The sequence below is a fragment of the Nicotiana sylvestris genome, chromosome 4, assembly GCF_000393655.2.
Source record: "Nicotiana sylvestris chromosome 4, ASM39365v2, whole genome shotgun sequence".
Classification (NCBI taxonomy): domain Eukaryota; kingdom Viridiplantae; phylum Streptophyta; class Magnoliopsida; order Solanales; family Solanaceae; genus Nicotiana; species Nicotiana sylvestris.
Window position 1 is genome coordinate 14,129,301 of NC_091060.1, and position 16,852 is coordinate 14,146,152.

A 16,852-nucleotide genomic window follows, 5' to 3' on the forward strand; every position below is an offset into this window, starting at 1 on the left:
CTCAAACAAGAGTGTTTTGATAATCCAATCTGGAGTGAGTCATGTGTCATGTGTGTGTGAGTTGTACTATATTCTATGCTTTACATTTGATAACTAGAACTTGCCCCGTGTGTTTGTAAAGTGAAATAGTAGCTTCATTCAGTCTTAGAAGTGATATAGGCATTTCTTTGTTAAGCCAGATATATAAAGTAGACCCACCTAATTGTAATACATCGCAGTCAATCCGGTTGAGCCTATAAGCCTGTTTCTTTGGCAACCACGTTGCGAACCTTACCCAATTGTTTGAATGGCCTATCTGTTTGAACCCCTGTACCTCCCATGAACACTTGAATGGTTTTGAATTATACAAAAGTTAAAGTGTGGGGTGGTGGTTTGGTTTTGAGTGGAACCAATGAAATAGAGGAAAGGTGCAGTTTTTTTTCTGGAAAAGTAAAAGAAGAAGCACCACATAAAAGAAAAAAAAGAATGAATAAATGTAGTAGTTGATAAAGTGGTAGCTTGATACAACTACACCTAAAGGAATGGGATGTTATAAATAAAAATGTGGTGGAATATTTGGTTGACATAAGTGTGATCTTGAAAGTTAATGTGATTGTATCAAAAGTGCTTAGGGAGATTAGTCACTATACCCAAATATATCCTACCCGTCCCTGAAGCTACATTACAACCAAGTGAAGTACTAATTGATCTTAGACTGAATAGGCTTGATTAGTAGAGTAGTACACTACGAGCAAGCCTATGGTGCATCTCTGTGGCATGTGAATGTTCTTTTCGAGAGTGACCGAATTTTGTCTATCTGAGTTCCTAATAGTTCTTAATATTAGTATTTGTGGAACTACTCTCTTGTGTGATGTGAGGGCATGTGATTCACGAAGGAAAGGTAAGTCTTGACCTCTGTATAGAGTGGTTTGAGTAAGTGTGAATATTGCACGGCACGTGAGATTCAACTTTTGAGGCAAAGATTGTTCATTACTAGGTGCAACTTTGGTGAATTATTCTTGGTGTGATTCGTTACGGGAAAAGCTTAGGGAAGGAACTTTGATAGAGTGTGGTGGATTGCTTGAGGACTAGCAATGATTTAAGTGTGGGGTGTTGATATTAGGCTATATAGACGATATTTACATCCTACATGTACCATGCTTTATTGTTGTTTTGAATGCTAAATGATAACAAAATGCTCTAATTGGTGTTCTTTTGCTTTGCAGGGACTAATCCAAGTTAGGAAGAACTATGGAGTATTTTGGAGTCAATAATGTGAAGAAAACGTCCAATCAAGAAGCACCCGAGAAGAACGAAGCAAAAAGTGGACTGGGTTGGAATCCACCGCGAACACGGTGGACCGCGGTGGCCAAAGACGCGAGGTAGAATGTTTGTCTCTCACCGCAGTCGCGGCCGCGGTAAACTGTGTAGTTTCCCAAAACTTTTGGGACCAAAGTGTACTTCGGGGAAAACTTATTCTGACCCCTTATAAACTCAAGAAGCTCGCCCAAGAAAGTATCAAGCTTGTTTTTAGACTACTTTGGAGGCAAGAACAAATGTGAGAAGAGCAACCAAACATTAGAGTTTTTTCTATCTTCTCTTTATTATTGCAATTACACATTATGAACAAGTTAGTAGTTTTATCTTACTTTGTTATGAGTAGCTAAACATTTGACATAGGGTTGATGGAACCAGTTGTTGGATGAGGTTTTGACTCAACTTTGTTATAACCGAGCCGGATTTATTATATGATTGTTCAAGTACATTTCGTATGGTGATTAATTGAATGGCCCCTTGATTAATTGTGTCTAATTGCCTTGTGATGCTTGAGAAAAAATACTAGGTTAGACTGTTGTTGAACAACTCACTTTTGGGTAATTAAAGAGATTCATTACTTGAACTTAAAAGTGGGGTTAGAGATAACGAAACTTTTGTGGGATAATTCAGAGCTGCACACATTATCAGCTAGAGTAGTTCGAGAGAATGCTCTAGTAAATTATCGTAGTTGATCGAGAGATAATTACGATAACCCATAGCTCATAATCCTCATAGAGTATTATGGCGATATTATAGCAAAAGAGTTAAGACTTAAACTAGCAATTGGGGAAATCAATGCCCTAGACCTTTTTACCATTGAATTATATTTGATTTAGCATATTGTTATTTTAATATAAATTGAAGTAGTTAAACAAAAACCCAATCTTTATTGATAAAAATTTTGCACCTGGAAATTGTTTGAGTTGATAATAGCATTGCCAAGAGTTGTAATAGATAGGTTAGTTCCCTGAGGATTCGACTCCGGACTTAAAATCAGATTATATTTACAACGACCGCTTTGTCTTTTAGAAGGCATAGTTGGGCGTGATCAGTTATACATTTCAGCCAAAACCCTTCCATTTTAACATTAACTCTAAACTCTTAAGAAGAGTTTCAGCAAGCTTCCATACATAACGTTAAGCTAATTCTCTTGAGAAAGAGTTTGAACAAAGATGATTTTCCAATAGCAACGTGTTTTGTCGCAATTAACGTGTGTTAGTGGGATTTTCAAGAGAATCGACTCAGGTATGTTAAGGTTATCCCTTATTTCTTTTGGCATGATCTAGACGATACAAACGAAACGAGCAAACATATAATTTTCATAAATGACTCTATTCATAAAAATACTAGAGATGCTTATGTTCTTGATTCCCCATGTGTCATATTATTCTATCATATGTTCATGGTTCTTAGAAAATACGTAAATTGATTTCATTATATTATTCAAAGGCATAATGGTCTTATGATACTCCAAGAGATTTTATTAACGTACTTTTCATGCATTGCATTCATGTACATTGACACATGACCAGATGGTATTATATACGCATATATATATATATATATATATATATATATATATATATGGGAAAGGTTATGGCATTATATACGCACCACCACCTGATCAGCTGATATACGATAATGATTTTGCCCACAGTGGCCAATATGATATGATGGGATACCCTCAGAGGCTGATTATGTTATGAAACATGTACCTATGCACGACATGACATTCATACGCATATGCATGATATTTTAATTGTTTCACGATTTACAAAGTTATTCAAACTTACAAGTGGAGTCATTTAGTCTATATTTCCTCTATGTCTGTTATGTACTTATTTATGTGCCTTACATACTCAGTACATTATTCGTACTAACATCTCTTTTGCCTGAGGACACTGTGTTTCATGCTCGCAGGTCCCGATAGATAGGTCGAGAGCCCTCCAAGTACGCTATCAACTCAGCGGAAGATGTTGGTGCGCTCCATTTGCTTTAGAGTTGCTTGTTTGGTTAGTATGAGTTAGATGTGTATTGTTGGTATGGCGGGACTCTGTCCCGACCTTTATGAAAATTATTTATTCTTAGAGGCTTGTAGACAGATGTCATGTACCTAAAAGATTGTATGGCCTTGTCGGCCTATGTTCAGTGTTCAAGTGGTTATTTTGATCTTAGAGGCCCATATGTCTTATTTATAAGTTGGCATTACCTATTGAATGCTAGCTATTTCACGGCAACCTCTTCGACTCGGTTATTTATGATAGTACGATATTCAAAGATACGTTATGTTGGTGCTCAGTTGAGTAAGGTACCGGGGGCCCGTCTCGACCCATCGGTTTGGGTCGTGACATGCTAGATCCCTCCTGCTGTTGTTTCTTTGGTCTTTCCTAGACTCCATCTGGACCAAGGTCAGACGTTGGGTAGGTCCGTTGAGATCATCCTCGTCGGCTCTTACCTCGGCACAGTAGGCATTGTGTATCTCGTCCCAAGTGGTTGGAGGGTATTTCATGAGTCGACTCAGCAATTTTTTGGTCGCCCGCGACCCACTTCTACTTAGCCTATTCTGGAAAGCGGCTACCGCCATTCCTTCAGATACATTTGGAAGGGTCATTCTTATGCGGTTGAACCAGGCAAGGAAGTCTCTGAGCCTTTCGCTAGGCGATTGCTTAATGGTGAATATGTCTTTCACCCTCGCCTCTACTTTTTTGGCCCCGGCATGGGAGGTGAAGAACTTGTTAGTCATTTCCTCGAACATTTCTATAGAGCGCGCAGGTAATATGAGTACCAAGTCAGGGCTCCGCAGGTTAGGGTCTCTCCAAACTTCTTCAGCAATATGGATGATACTTGTTCTTTTGCGAGATCGTTGTCTTTCACTGCAGTGACATAGTTGGTCACATGATCCTCCGGGTCTGTCATGCTGTCATATATTTTCAAGTATGGTGGCATTTTAAAAGTTTTTGATATGGCGTGCAGTGCAGCCTCGTCGCTATATGGTTGCTCGACAAACCGACCGGTGTCTCTTTTTGGCAATAGTTTTGGGAGAACCTGGTATTTTGTCTACCCTTTATTGGTGCTCTTTCATTTGGCTACGGAGCATTTTGTTCTCGTTCTCCATCTCCTCCATTTTCCTCAAAATACATGTGAAGGTGTTATTACCTGCATTACTAACATTGTGAGTAATACCTAGAGCTTTCAAAATGGGCTAGCCCAACCCATCTCAAGCCTCGTGGGCTTTTAAATTTTGTGGGCTAGGGCGTGCCGGCCCTCCATCTATATGGGCCTTAAAATAGCCAGCCCAGACCTAAGAGGGACGCAGGCTAGGGCGGGCCAGCCCTTCAATATTTCTCCAAATCTTTAGAAACTTTTTCGTGACATAATCTCTTAATCGTATGAATGACTTCTGTTTATTTAGAGTGTACAAGAATCTTGATAATTAACAAAGAATCTCGTAATTGAAATATAAATTCTCTAAAACTCTATCTCTTCTTTTTTTAACGTTACATAAATATTTTTTTAGTACTTTCCTTTCACTTTCCTTAGGTTCAGGAATTGCTTCAATAAGTTTATACGTTAAGGTTTTTTAATTTAGGTTTAACATTATTTGTTGATTTCATCATTATAGTCCATAAAAATTTTAAAATTCATGAAATTTACTAGTGTTGTCAATTTTCTTTAGTATTAAAACTTGATATTTTCTATCTGAAAAGCAATTTAATACTAATAATATATTAAAGTAACCAAACTGATCATTGGCCAGCTAAAGTAATATTTTCTTTTGAAAAAGAATTATTGGCCACTTAAAACTTTTCTAGTTCATTTTTAATTAAGCAAAAGAAAAACTAATCTTGTCATACTACATGCATATAAAAAGTATAAATTCTAATTGATATGGAAGGGTAAATGAGCAATCTAAGATTGGAAAATGGGGATTATAGTTAATATCTTTTAAGTTTTTACTTTTTTAAATATTTAAATTTGAATTTAATTAATTTTTGGCACACGGGCCGGCCCAGGCCCAGCCTCAAGGGCCAGCGGGCTGACTTGGGTCAGGCTTATAAGCCTCAGTTTTAAATGGGCTAAAAATTCCCAACCCAACCCTACCCAAGTAGTGGGCTTGCCTCACGAGCCAAGCCCATTTTGACAGCTCTAGTAATACTTGATGCGGGGGGAGCGTGTTGTTCGTCAGCTGTTGATGTGATACCATCTCTTGTTTCTTCCTTATTCGACCTCCGAGCGGGCTTGTTGAGGAAGCCGGTTAGTGTACTTGTCAACCACACCTCAAGTAGTTTTTTCACTACCGGTGGTGTTTCTTCTGTTGTGGGCGTAGAGGCACCCTTTCCATGCGAGGTCGTGACACTGTCGGGAGGTGGAGGCAAGCTATTTCGCCTGGGAGAGGTGTTTGGTGTTATGTCTTCACCCTCCACTTCATTTACTTCGTTAATGGTGTTGAGAAGATTGGCGGTGAGATCGGCTATTGCCTTTCTCTTTTCCTCTCCATTGCCTTGCATGTTAGATTTGTGCAAACAAGGAAATACGAGATTTTGCAATGTTTTGTGCGCCCTTTTTGTTTATAGATCTAGAAGAAACTAAAATTTTAACTATAAAATCACACAGATGGTACCAAATTATTTGACCAAAAAGTATTAAACTTTTTTGTTAAATTAAATAAATAAATAATAATGGGTAAATTCTAGTTAAGTATAATAAATTCTAGATCCAAGATTAATGGATATCAACAATATAAAAACTGCATTCAAGGCTATTAAATACCAAGGGGGTGTTTAATGATATTGTTATGAATGAATGAGGGGATAATGACAAGCAATAAGTATAATGAATGACATTAAATATAAATAGAAAAAATGATTCACCCAAATATTCAATGAGGTAGATGATTCTCTCTCTGACAATGATGTAAGGCAATTAAACGTGAGAACATAGAAAACTTTCTCGAATCTGATGTGAGAACGTTTTAGACAAACAACAAATCGAATCTTTTGTTAAGATAATGTTTGTAGTTTTTTGAGAGTCAACTTTTCTAGAGAGAGCTTATCATATAGAATATTACATACCCCTTTCCTTCTCTCTTTATTCCTATTTATATGTGACATATCCCTTACCTACTGAAAGTACAAGTGCAGAGAATATTTTGTAGAATATTCCTTCAGAATATCTTTTTGCTAAACTAGTTGTTTGCTCGACCTCGACCTTAGCTGCTCGGCTCGCCAATGTTACTTTTTAAGCATGACCTCGCCTAATTGACTCTTGATTGCCCTCTCTCAGGCGAGGTCCCCTTGATCAGATTTTGACCCATACAAATCTTTTCAGATATCCCAAACCATGAGATATTCTTGTTTATCCTACAATTGAATCAAATGACCCCTATAGGATATAACAATATATGTAGGAGTAGTGTGATTTTCCAGGCATGATTTCCTCTCACTGCATGTTAAGCGAGTCTTGATAATGTGCACGAGTAGTGTGAAAATGCCGGCCACTAGTACCTTACTATTACCGCTGAATTTGGTTATAGCAACACCGACGAATGCAATACAATCACAAGTAAGACCACTCACTTTTCATAGTTTCCTACCGCTATAATTTCAAACCATATGTGAGGAACAGAAGATGAAGAGAAGAGTGAGAATCAACTCAATCTAGTTGGGAAGCGGGCTGCGAGAAGAACGGGGTTAGAGGTTCCCCGCCGACTTTAATTTTCTAACCTAGCTAAGTCCACAACACAAATTCCTGATGCTACAAAAAGCCCTGTGATATAGGATCAGAAACACCTACATACGGAGGAGAAACCCTACCAGAGGAATCGAAGCTCACAAGTGGGTAAGGCCCTTACCTACATTCCTCCAGATATGCATGGTGATAAATTCGTAGTTACGATTGTTGAGGAGGACATTAAGGAATAACAGGAATATTGGGGTACTTCTCTTATAGGGTATGTTCTGGGTGATACTCCATATTTCAAATCCATGGAGAATAATATCGAAAATGTGTGGAATTTTATTGACGAACCCAAAATCCTATATTATGACGATGCCTATTACATATTCATGTTTGACTCTGTGAGTAATAGGGATCGAGTCCTGCAATCTGGTCCTTATAAATTCCATAAAAAGCCTTTTATCTTGAAGAATTGGTCGATTGATTTTGTGTTTGATCCTGAATGTCTAACTGTAATTCCATTATGGGTGAGATTTCCTAATTTACATGTTGGCTACTAGTCTACAGAAGCTTTGAGTAAGTTGGCTAGTGTGGTGGGTAGACCTATGTACATTAACCTGTTTACAACAGAGATGGATCGTATATCATATGCTAGAGTACTAGTAGAGACAGATATTTCTCACCCCCTGCTAAATGCTCATGTAATCCATACTCCAGCAGGGGTTATCCACTAGAGTATAGAGTATGATTATAAGCCAAAGTATTGTACTGATTGGGCTAAAGTTGGGCACACTACTGAGGAATGTAGATAGAGGAAGACCCAAGAGGAAATGATGGTTTTGTAGAGCAAACAAGGAAGAATAGAATAGGTAGGAAGAGGAGGAAGGTGGTGACTAAATGGATGGCAAAAGACCAGAGTAGCACTACCACTGATCCAACTACTTCTACAACAAAAGAAACTGTCACTGAAACACAGGGGACTAATGCTACTTTGGACGAGGAGGAATTCCCAGCTTTAGTAGCACCAATAAGGAAAGAAGGGTCAAAAAACCAAGGTAAAAGAATTGCTGACGGTGGGATGAATGATCAGACACAATAAGTTACAGCTAGCTGCTCCACTGGCCAGTTGGGAATTACCAATAGATTTGAGGTACTAACTCAAGGATATACATCAGCTTATATAGGGGAGGGTGGTACTATCCACCTCAAACCTCCATGATTAGAAGTACTTGGAACATAAGAGGGCTTAACATGCCCTTTAAACAGAAGGAGATGACTCTCTTTCTGAAGAAGTACAGAGTAGAAGTTACGGGAATAGCTGAGACAAGAGTAAAAGTAAATAAAGCTAGGAGGATCACACAAAAGATAGCAAAGGACTGGCAAGTCAAATACAACTATGATCATGCCTATAATGGTCGTATTTGGCTACTGTGGAAACCTCATATAAAGCTTCAAATATTAGAGGTTAATGCTCAGTTCATCCATTGCGAAGTGGAGGGCCCAAATTGTCAAAAAGGGTTGTTTCTCACTGTGATTTATGCAAGTAATGACTTTGGAACTATTGAATCGACTGCAATTTACTCCCTTAAAGAGCACAGGATGGTACTACATATGGTGTAACAAAAGAGATGATAATGCAAGAGTATATAGCAAGATTGACTTGGCATTTGGAAATTATAATTGGCTGATGAACTATGGCCATATTGAAGCAGAGTATCTGAATCCTGGAGTTTCAGACCATTCACCAAACTTGCTCAAATGCAACTGTATAGTACAACAACAGAACTTGCATCCTAGACCCTTCAAGCTATATCAAGCAGTATTACACCATCCAGATTTTGCAGGGATATTGAAAAAAGTGTGGGCACAGGATTATAAAGATATAGGGATGTCCAGAACATGGCAGAAACTTAAGAGGCTAAAAGAGGCACTAAGGGAGTTAAATACTTACATGACCTCTTATCAACAAAAGCTTAATCAAGCCAAGCAGGAATTGGAATTAGCACAATATAATATCTCCCTACAACCATTATGCCAGATCTATATAGAACAGGAGAAAGAAGCTTTAATAGAAGTGGAAAAGTGGAGCAATGTGGAGGAACAGGTTCTAAGGCAGAAATCACGAGCCACATGGATACAATATAGAGATGTTAATACAAAATACTTCCATGCTCAGTGGAAGATGCGCATTAGTGCTAATACAATTAATTCTATACACAATGATGCGGGAATCAAGATCATAGAACCAAAGTAGGTAGAAGACCAATTTCTCTCTTTCTTCAAGAAGCTGATGGGAGAGTCATCACACATTCTCCCCTGTCCAAATTCTGAGGTGATTAAGAAAGGGTCCTGCCTGACAAGACAACAACAACTGGAGATGATCAAGGAAGTCACAACAGAGGAAATATTTGATACTGTTAAAAGCATTCCAACTGACAAAGCACCGAGTGTTGATGGATTTCTAATTGAATTCTTCACACAACACTAGGAGGAGGTAAAAAGTAATGTGCTTGCTGATGTCTTCCAAACGGGAAATATGTACAAGGCCATCAATTGTACTACTATCACTCTGATTCCAAAGTCTCCAACCCCACCCAGATTAAGGACTATAGGCCTATAACATGCTACACAATCATGTACAAGATCATTACTAAAGTGCTCACTGGGAGACTTAAGAAAGTGATATGTCATCTGGTTGGAGGATCTCAATCAGCTTTCATTGAAGGTAGGGGTATCACTGGTAATATATTGTTCACTCATGAACTATTCAAAGGCTATAACAGGAAGGAGATTTCAGCAAGGTGTGTACTTAAGGTTGACCTTAGGAAGGCTTATAACACATTAGATTGGTATTTTGTGAAAAGACTTCTGATTGAACGGGGATTCCTACATAAGTTTATTGAGTGGATAATGGAATGTATAACAACTGTCACTTATTTTTTAACACTGATAGGAATAAGGCAAGGTGACCCTATGTCACCTTACTTGTTTGTGCTTGCTATGGAATATCTACAGAGGGAATTTGATCAGTTGTCTTTGAACAAGGAGTTTCACTTCCACCCTAGATGCAAAAGGTTGGGAGTAATCCATGTGTGTTTTGCTGATGATCTATTGATATTTTGTAGGGCAGACCTCCCTTCTGTTAGGTTGCTTCAATAGGCTATTATGAAATTTCAAAGGCCTCAAGATTACAGGCAAATGCAGACAAGAGCTCCATTTACCTTGCTGGCACTTCTGCAAATCTGAAGGAGGGCATCTTGCAAGAGTTGGGATATAATGAGGTCACATCGCCAATCAAATATCTGGGTGTGCCACTAGCATCAAGGAAGCTATCAATTAACCAATGCTAGATACTGGTAGAAAAGACCACTAAAGGATAAGTTGTTGGACATCAAAGCTACTATCATACTCAGGAAGATTGCAGCTCATAAAATCAGTGATCTTTGGTGTATAATCATACAGGGCACAAATATTTCTATTGCCAAAGAAGGTGTTGAAAATGATTGAAGCCACATACAAAATATTCCTATGGATAGGAAAAGAAAATAACTCTAGGAAAGCAATGGTGTCTTGGGAGAAGATATGCTTGTCACAAACAGCTGGAAGACTGAATGTTATAAACCTGTACAACTGGAATAAAGCAGTAGTGTTTGGGCTGTCACCAAGAAGAAGGATTGCCTTTGGATCAGGTGGATCCATGCTAATTACGTCAAGAACCAAACTATCGATACTATGTCTATACCCAAGAATGCAGCCTGGTAGTGAGGAAAATTCTTGAACTTAGGAAGCTTATCTTTGATCTACCTACCATGCAAGGAGACCTAACTTCAAGACTGATGAAATTGCAAAGTACAGATGGAAGATTCAGCACCAAGAAGCTATATAAGTTGTAGACCTCTCAGGTCCAAAAGGTGCACTGGAAGAGCCTAATCTTACAACCACATATACATCCCAGACACAAATTAAACTTATGGCTAGCTACACAGGGAATACTGCCTAGTGTTGAGAGGCTACAAAAAATTGGTATTCAAGTTCCTCAAGCTTGTGTATTCTGTGGCCTGGATGATGAACACTTTGAACACTTATTCTTTGGTTGTGACTACACGAAGAATATCTGGCAACGACTACTGAATTGGTTTGGTTGTCCAAGGCAAATAAGTACATGGCAGGAAGGCGTGAAATGGGTGACAACATGTGCTAGGAAAAAGCAATGATTTGGGACAATTGTCTCAGCTATCTTTGGGATGATGATATACCTTATATGGCGAGATAGGAACAAGATCAGATTTCAGAGTGGCAACTCGTCCCCTGATAGAATGTGTAGAGAAATTGCAAGTCATATACACATCAGAGGCAACACATATCTTAGCTGACAGAAGCATTTGGAGGCATTGAACTGGTTTCCTTAGACAAGTTTAGCTTCTTTATTCTGTCAAATGTAATATCTATTTGTCTATAATACAGATGGTATAGGCATTAGGATGTGTATAGGTTATAGTTGAAATCAAAATCTTGTATAGGTTATAGTTGAGCAATTAGTTGTCAAGCAGAGTAAAGGAACTGGTATTGAACTTTTTGGTTAAATAGAATGAAATTTTACCAACACATATATATACATGAATTACTTACTTTAGAAGGTTATTGTATATAAATAGTTTTAATACCCATTGCTAATGCATATATTTTTATTTTACATTCCCACATAACTTAATACAGGTATTATTTAAAACCTCCAACCAAATATTACATAGTTATACGTCAATTTTTTTTTGATGCGGACATTCAAATGTTAGCATTATTTTATGTGGATTTTATACTAGAGTTAATTTCTCCAATACAACAACCAAATGAGTACCTCATTTTATCACTTTAGGTACAGGATCAATTTAGGTAATAAATAAATAAGCAAGGACACAATGGAAAAGAAAAATAACATGACAATCCCACCACATCAAATTGATTATTATATGAACTGTTTTTTTCATTATTACATACCAATTCAATTAATAATACAATAACTTTAGCATTATTGGTACTTGAAGTTGAAGGTTTTGATGCTACAGAAGCTTTGGATTTTCTTTTTTTTACAGATAAAGATTATGTTTGAAACCGTTCATAAGATGCTTAATATCACCATTTTCTTCTGCCTCTCCCGCCAAAGTTTGCTGCAGAAATTTTAACAAAACAAGGTAATGAATAAATATTGAATTCAGAGGAAATCAGTAGCTAATGTGGATGCTTGAACTCTTTAACTTTTTACCTGAAGGCAAGAGACAGTATAGTGCACATCACTTTCTGAAATCTGGTGGTGTATAACAAACCTGATTCTGCAATAGGAAATGCTAACCATCAGCATGATCAAAAGGGAAAAGAAATGTCAACACTATTTACACAAAATCCTAAGTAGACACGTGCACATGTGTACGTCAATGTGCATACACACGTGCCACTATTACTTAAATATGCTTATATTTAATTTTTTAGGGGTGGCAACTTGAGTCCAAATCTATTTGACCCGCACATTTCAGCCCATTTAAAGTGGGGCTGGATTTTAACCTAAATTAATTCATGAGTAACTTTGCTAAAATAACTTTAATTTTTTTTTTTGCTTGATATGTTATATGACCATATTTGATAATTAAACAACTCATAAGAAAACAATACACAATAATTAAAGCTCGGTAAGAGTTGGTCGAGTTGGGCCATGACCCAGATTTTAGTTCAATTTGACCCAATCCATCCCAGCCCAAATTATATTTTGACCCGCCCAAATCAACTCGATCCGCCTATTTGGCACCCCTAAAAATTTCTCACTAGATGGTGAACTCGAAAATAGCTTAGCATGCATAAACAATCAAGGAAAAGAGTAGACATGTTTGGAGAGAGATATAAAGAATGAAATGGCAAGCACACCTCATTGGCCCTTCTGGTAGTACAAGTATACCATGTTGTTCCAAAATCTTACACAAATGTGTTCTACTGACCTTTGACCCTTTCAGTATATGACAATATACCTGATCACAAAAAAAGAATCTCATTATAATATTTCTGAAGGAGCTGAATTTATTTTGCATTGGCATTAATTGCATCAGGAGTTGATAAATCAACTTACAATGTTGGTCTCTACAGCAGCACTATCAACTTTAAGCCCTTTGATTTTGTTAAGTTCCTCTGAGAAGTAAATGGAATCATTAGACAGATGAATAAAAGTTTTTAAGTAAATATACCCTTACCAAATGGGAAGGGGATCGCCTTGATGTAACTGGTAAAGTTGTTGTCATGTGACCAGGAGTTCACACGTTTAAGCGTGGAAACAGTCTCTTGCAGAAATGAAGGGTAAGGCTGCGTACAATGAACCCTTGGGGTCCGACCCTTCCCCTTGCACATAGTGGGAGCGTAGTGCACCGGATTACCCTTTATACCTTACCAAATGGAGAAAACAATTACCTGCTAAAAGTTTAGCCTTTCTGTGGTCTCCTTCCAACTTAACAAGATTTTCTTGTAAAGCGACAGAAGCAGCAGCACAGAGTACACCAATCTGTCGCATTCCTCCACCTAGAGTCTTCCTCAGAATTTTTGCCTACAAAATGGAGGAAATATTGAGTTAGGTGACAAATCCTGCAGCAAAGAAAACTAACTTCTTCAATGATATACATAAGTATAAGCTACCCTGGCAATGAAGCTCTTTGAACCAACAATCACAGATCCCGCTGGAGCACCAAGACCTTTCGATAAGCATGCCTGCACATATTCTTGAATGAGCGAAAACGATATACACTAAAGGGCATAGAGCCCGGTGCACTAAGCTCCCGCTATGCGTGGGGTTCGGGGAAGGACCGGACCACAAGGGTCTATTGTACGCAGTCTTATCCTGCATTTCTGCAAGAGGCTGTTTCCACGGCTTGCACCTAAAATAACCATATACTATAATAACCAAAAATAACTATGTACAAGAGAGGGAATTTAGATCTTTGGACATCGTTTAACTTACCGAAACTGAATCAGCCGCTTGTACAAGCCTGTGAACGGGCACACCAAGTGCCTAAAAGACAGATACGTCCAGTCAATACCTCAATGAATATTACAACAAAAGCATAATACAGAAGTAAAGTGGTGATGCCTTTAAAGTAATATGGAAACTATACAGTTTAAATCATGTACAGATCCATTTGACTCAAGGTAGCAGTACTGACCAACTGCATACAAAAGGGTGTTACTTAACAAACAAGAAAAGATATACTTACAACTGATGCATTGAATATACGAGCGCCATCAATATGCAGCTTCAGACCATATTTCTTTGCTAGCTCTCCAACTTTGTCTGTATACTCTACAGTAAGGCATCTACCTCCCGATCTGCATTCATAGAATATAATTATCAGTTAAGAACATAGCACTATACGGGGAGCCTTGGCGTAATTGGTAAAGTTGCTTCAATATGATCAGAAGGTCACGGGTTCGAGCTGTGGAAACAGCCTCTTGCAGCAATGCAGGGTAAGGCTTCATTACAATAAACCCGTGTGGTCCATCACTTTCCTGGACCACATGCATAGCGGGAGCTTAGTGTACCGGACTGCCTTTTTTTTTGTAAGAACATGCACTATTAAAAGAGTCAATACTGAATAAAGCTATAGAAAAACATTAATGATTGTTGAGCAATTAGACGATATTGTAAGAACTATGAAGCAGAACCTAGTACTTTTGGGTCGAACCTTGTATATACGTGTGACAACTAAATATATATAAAGTTAGACATACATTTTAAAACTCATTTTCTCAACAAAGAAGCTACAAAGTTTAAATTTTGGATCTGTCATTGACTGTATATGGTCCAATAGTACAATAACATACCAAAGATACACTTCTAAGAAAAATCAGATCGCATAACCAAATAATGCACCAATTTAAAAGTTGTCACTGTGACAATTCTACTATGCATTTGCGAAACTAGAAATTTTGGAAAGGGTGTTCAAGGTTTAATACATATATTTATAAAAAGTAACTTTTGACCTACATATATTTATAATTTTCCGATGAAGGATGTTCAGTTGAACACCCTTAACTGTATATGGCTACGCCACTGTTACTACGAGAGTATATTATATACTTACCGTGCATGTGAATTCTCTAAGCAGATAAGCCTAGTGGTTGGATAAAGTATTTCAAAACTAGAATCTCGAATTGCAGCTTCAATCAGATGAAGATCCATTGTTCCATCTTCATTGTTCTTCACTGTCCTAGGATGAACACCTCCAATTGTAGAAATCCCTCCATTTTCATATACATGAATATGTGAATTATCACCAAGAATTACTTCACTCCCCCTAATTTGGCAATGAGTAAGCAAGCAAATAAGATTGCCCATTGTGCCTGAAGGAACAAATAGCCCTGCTTCTTTGCCCATGATTCTTGCCATCTCTGCTTCGAGGCGTTGGGCCGTTGGATCATAACCTAAGACATCATCATCTACTTCTGCATTGGCCATTGCGTTACGCATGGATTCAGTTGGTTTAGTAACTGTGTCTGATCGAAAATCCACAGTTCTTACCGCCATTTTCCCTGTACTGAAAAAAGGAAATACATCCGTATTAGAGCCAGGATTTTCACTAAGGAAAACTAAAATATAAGAAAATAACACAGTGTAAAAAGAACGTAGTCACAACACTGTACTTTAGACACTATTGCAAAAATAACCAGAATCCAGTAATCACCAATGCTATGCCATGCAAGTTTCTTCTCTATATATTGATAACATGGCATGCTAAGCTAATTGTGCCATGCCATGCACGTTGTGTATTATATATATATATATATATATATATATATATATATATATATATATATATATATAACGTGTAATAATGTAAGTAATTATTGTCCCGTTAATTTCAATCACCCCTATGTGCATGCCTTAATTTAAAAGGGTGTTTTTATATGATAGTAGTGGCGAAATCATAAATTTCTCTAAGGGTTTTCAGACTTTAAAGAAGTAAATGTGTGACAAAGGGTGTTTAATATATGTTATATACATGTAAAATCTAATATTTTACTTATATACACAGTATAATTTTTCATAACTTTTCAACAAAAGGGTGGTCAATCCTATACTATAATTTTTTTTTTTTTCCTCTTTTCTGCTTCGAAGGAGAAGCTACTAATTTTTCGCAGAAAAATAGCTTCTGGACGCTACTATTCAAAATCACTTATTATTTTCAAAAACTTGATCAAAGATCTTAAAATCTCCAAAATAAGTACCTATTAAAACTTTTTAAAAAAATCACTTCCAGTTTTGCAAAAGTAATCATGAATTCAATCATATATTAGAACTTCCATCCCACCAATTAGAAATGGAGACATTTTATCTATTGCGTTTACACCTTTTTTCAGAACAATGACATTTTTTTAATCTGTATGTAAAGTGGGGGTTTAATTAGTACAAGTTACAATTATTTATAATTTTAAGTACAAAAAAATCTCAGATCACATGTTACAAACCGAATCTTAGTCATAACATATAGCATCTCCCTGTGCGATCTTTTCCTATATATAGAAATGGTTATATATAAAAATAGTTTATATATTTCTCTTCTTAAAATAGATATAGTTTCCATGCTGCAAATAATAAAAGGGTGAAAATCATTTACATCATCCAAGTTTATTCTAAAAGTCATACTTATTCTCCAATTTTAAACAATTGTCATTATCATCCTTTCATCCTACGCAATATCTATTTCACCCTTGATATTTTGAACTCTCCATATCTTTTTTATACTATTTAGGTATTTTTTTAATGCAGGTATTTATTCATAAGTTAAAAATATTATATCTTATTATATAACTTAATCTAAGTTCACTAGCATTATAAATAATATATATATAT

General features: G+C 37.0%; 2 protein-coding genes across 2 annotated transcripts; one reads left to right on the top strand and one right to left on the bottom strand.

Moving 5' to 3' along the window:
- Positions 1–8,223: 8,223 nt before the first annotated feature.
- LOC104242158 (uncharacterized) lies at positions 8,224–9,226 on the top strand. The gene is made up of 2 exons (XM_070172554.1): positions 8,224–8,436; positions 8,564–9,226. The coding sequence occupies exons 1-2, from the start codon at positions 8,224–8,226 to the stop codon at positions 9,224–9,226; spliced, it is 876 nt and encodes a 291-aa protein (XP_070028655.1).
- A 2,759-nt stretch (positions 9,227–11,985) lies between these two features.
- On the bottom strand, positions 11,986–15,569 carry LOC104242157 (low-specificity L-threonine aldolase 1-like). The gene is made up of 9 exons (XM_009797156.2): positions 15,084–15,569; positions 14,217–14,328; positions 13,964–14,014; positions 13,642–13,713; positions 13,420–13,552; positions 13,085–13,143; positions 12,886–12,986; positions 12,233–12,299; positions 11,986–12,137 (listed from the first exon to the last, which is right to left on the bottom strand). Exons 1-9 carry the CDS (start codon positions 15,524–15,526, stop codon positions 12,057–12,059), a joined length of 1,119 nt encoding a protein of 372 aa, XP_009795458.1. The 5' UTR covers positions 15,527–15,569; the 3' UTR covers positions 11,986–12,056.
- Positions 15,570–16,852: the final 1,283 nt, after the last annotated feature.

Coding starts and splice junctions, on each gene's coding strand:
- LOC104242158 (XM_070172554.1), top strand. CDS start 8,224: ATGCCCTTTAAACAGAAGGAGATGACTCTCTTTCTGAAGAAGTACAGA. Junction 8,437..8,563: donor TAAAGCTTCAAATATTAGAG/GTTAATGCTCAG, acceptor ACTCCCTTAAAG/AGCACAGGATGGTACTACAT.
- LOC104242157 (XM_009797156.2), bottom strand. CDS start 15,526: ATGGCGGTAAGAACTGTGGATTTTCGATCAGACACAGTTACTAAACCA. Junction 13,714..13,963: donor AAGCGGCTGATTCAGTTTCG/GTAAGTTAAACG, acceptor GAATATGTGCAG/GCATGCTTATCGAAAGGTCT. Junction 13,144..13,419: donor AAAGGCTAAACTTTTAGCAG/GTAATTGTTTTC, acceptor TTTACTTCTCAG/AGGAACTTAACAAAATCAAA.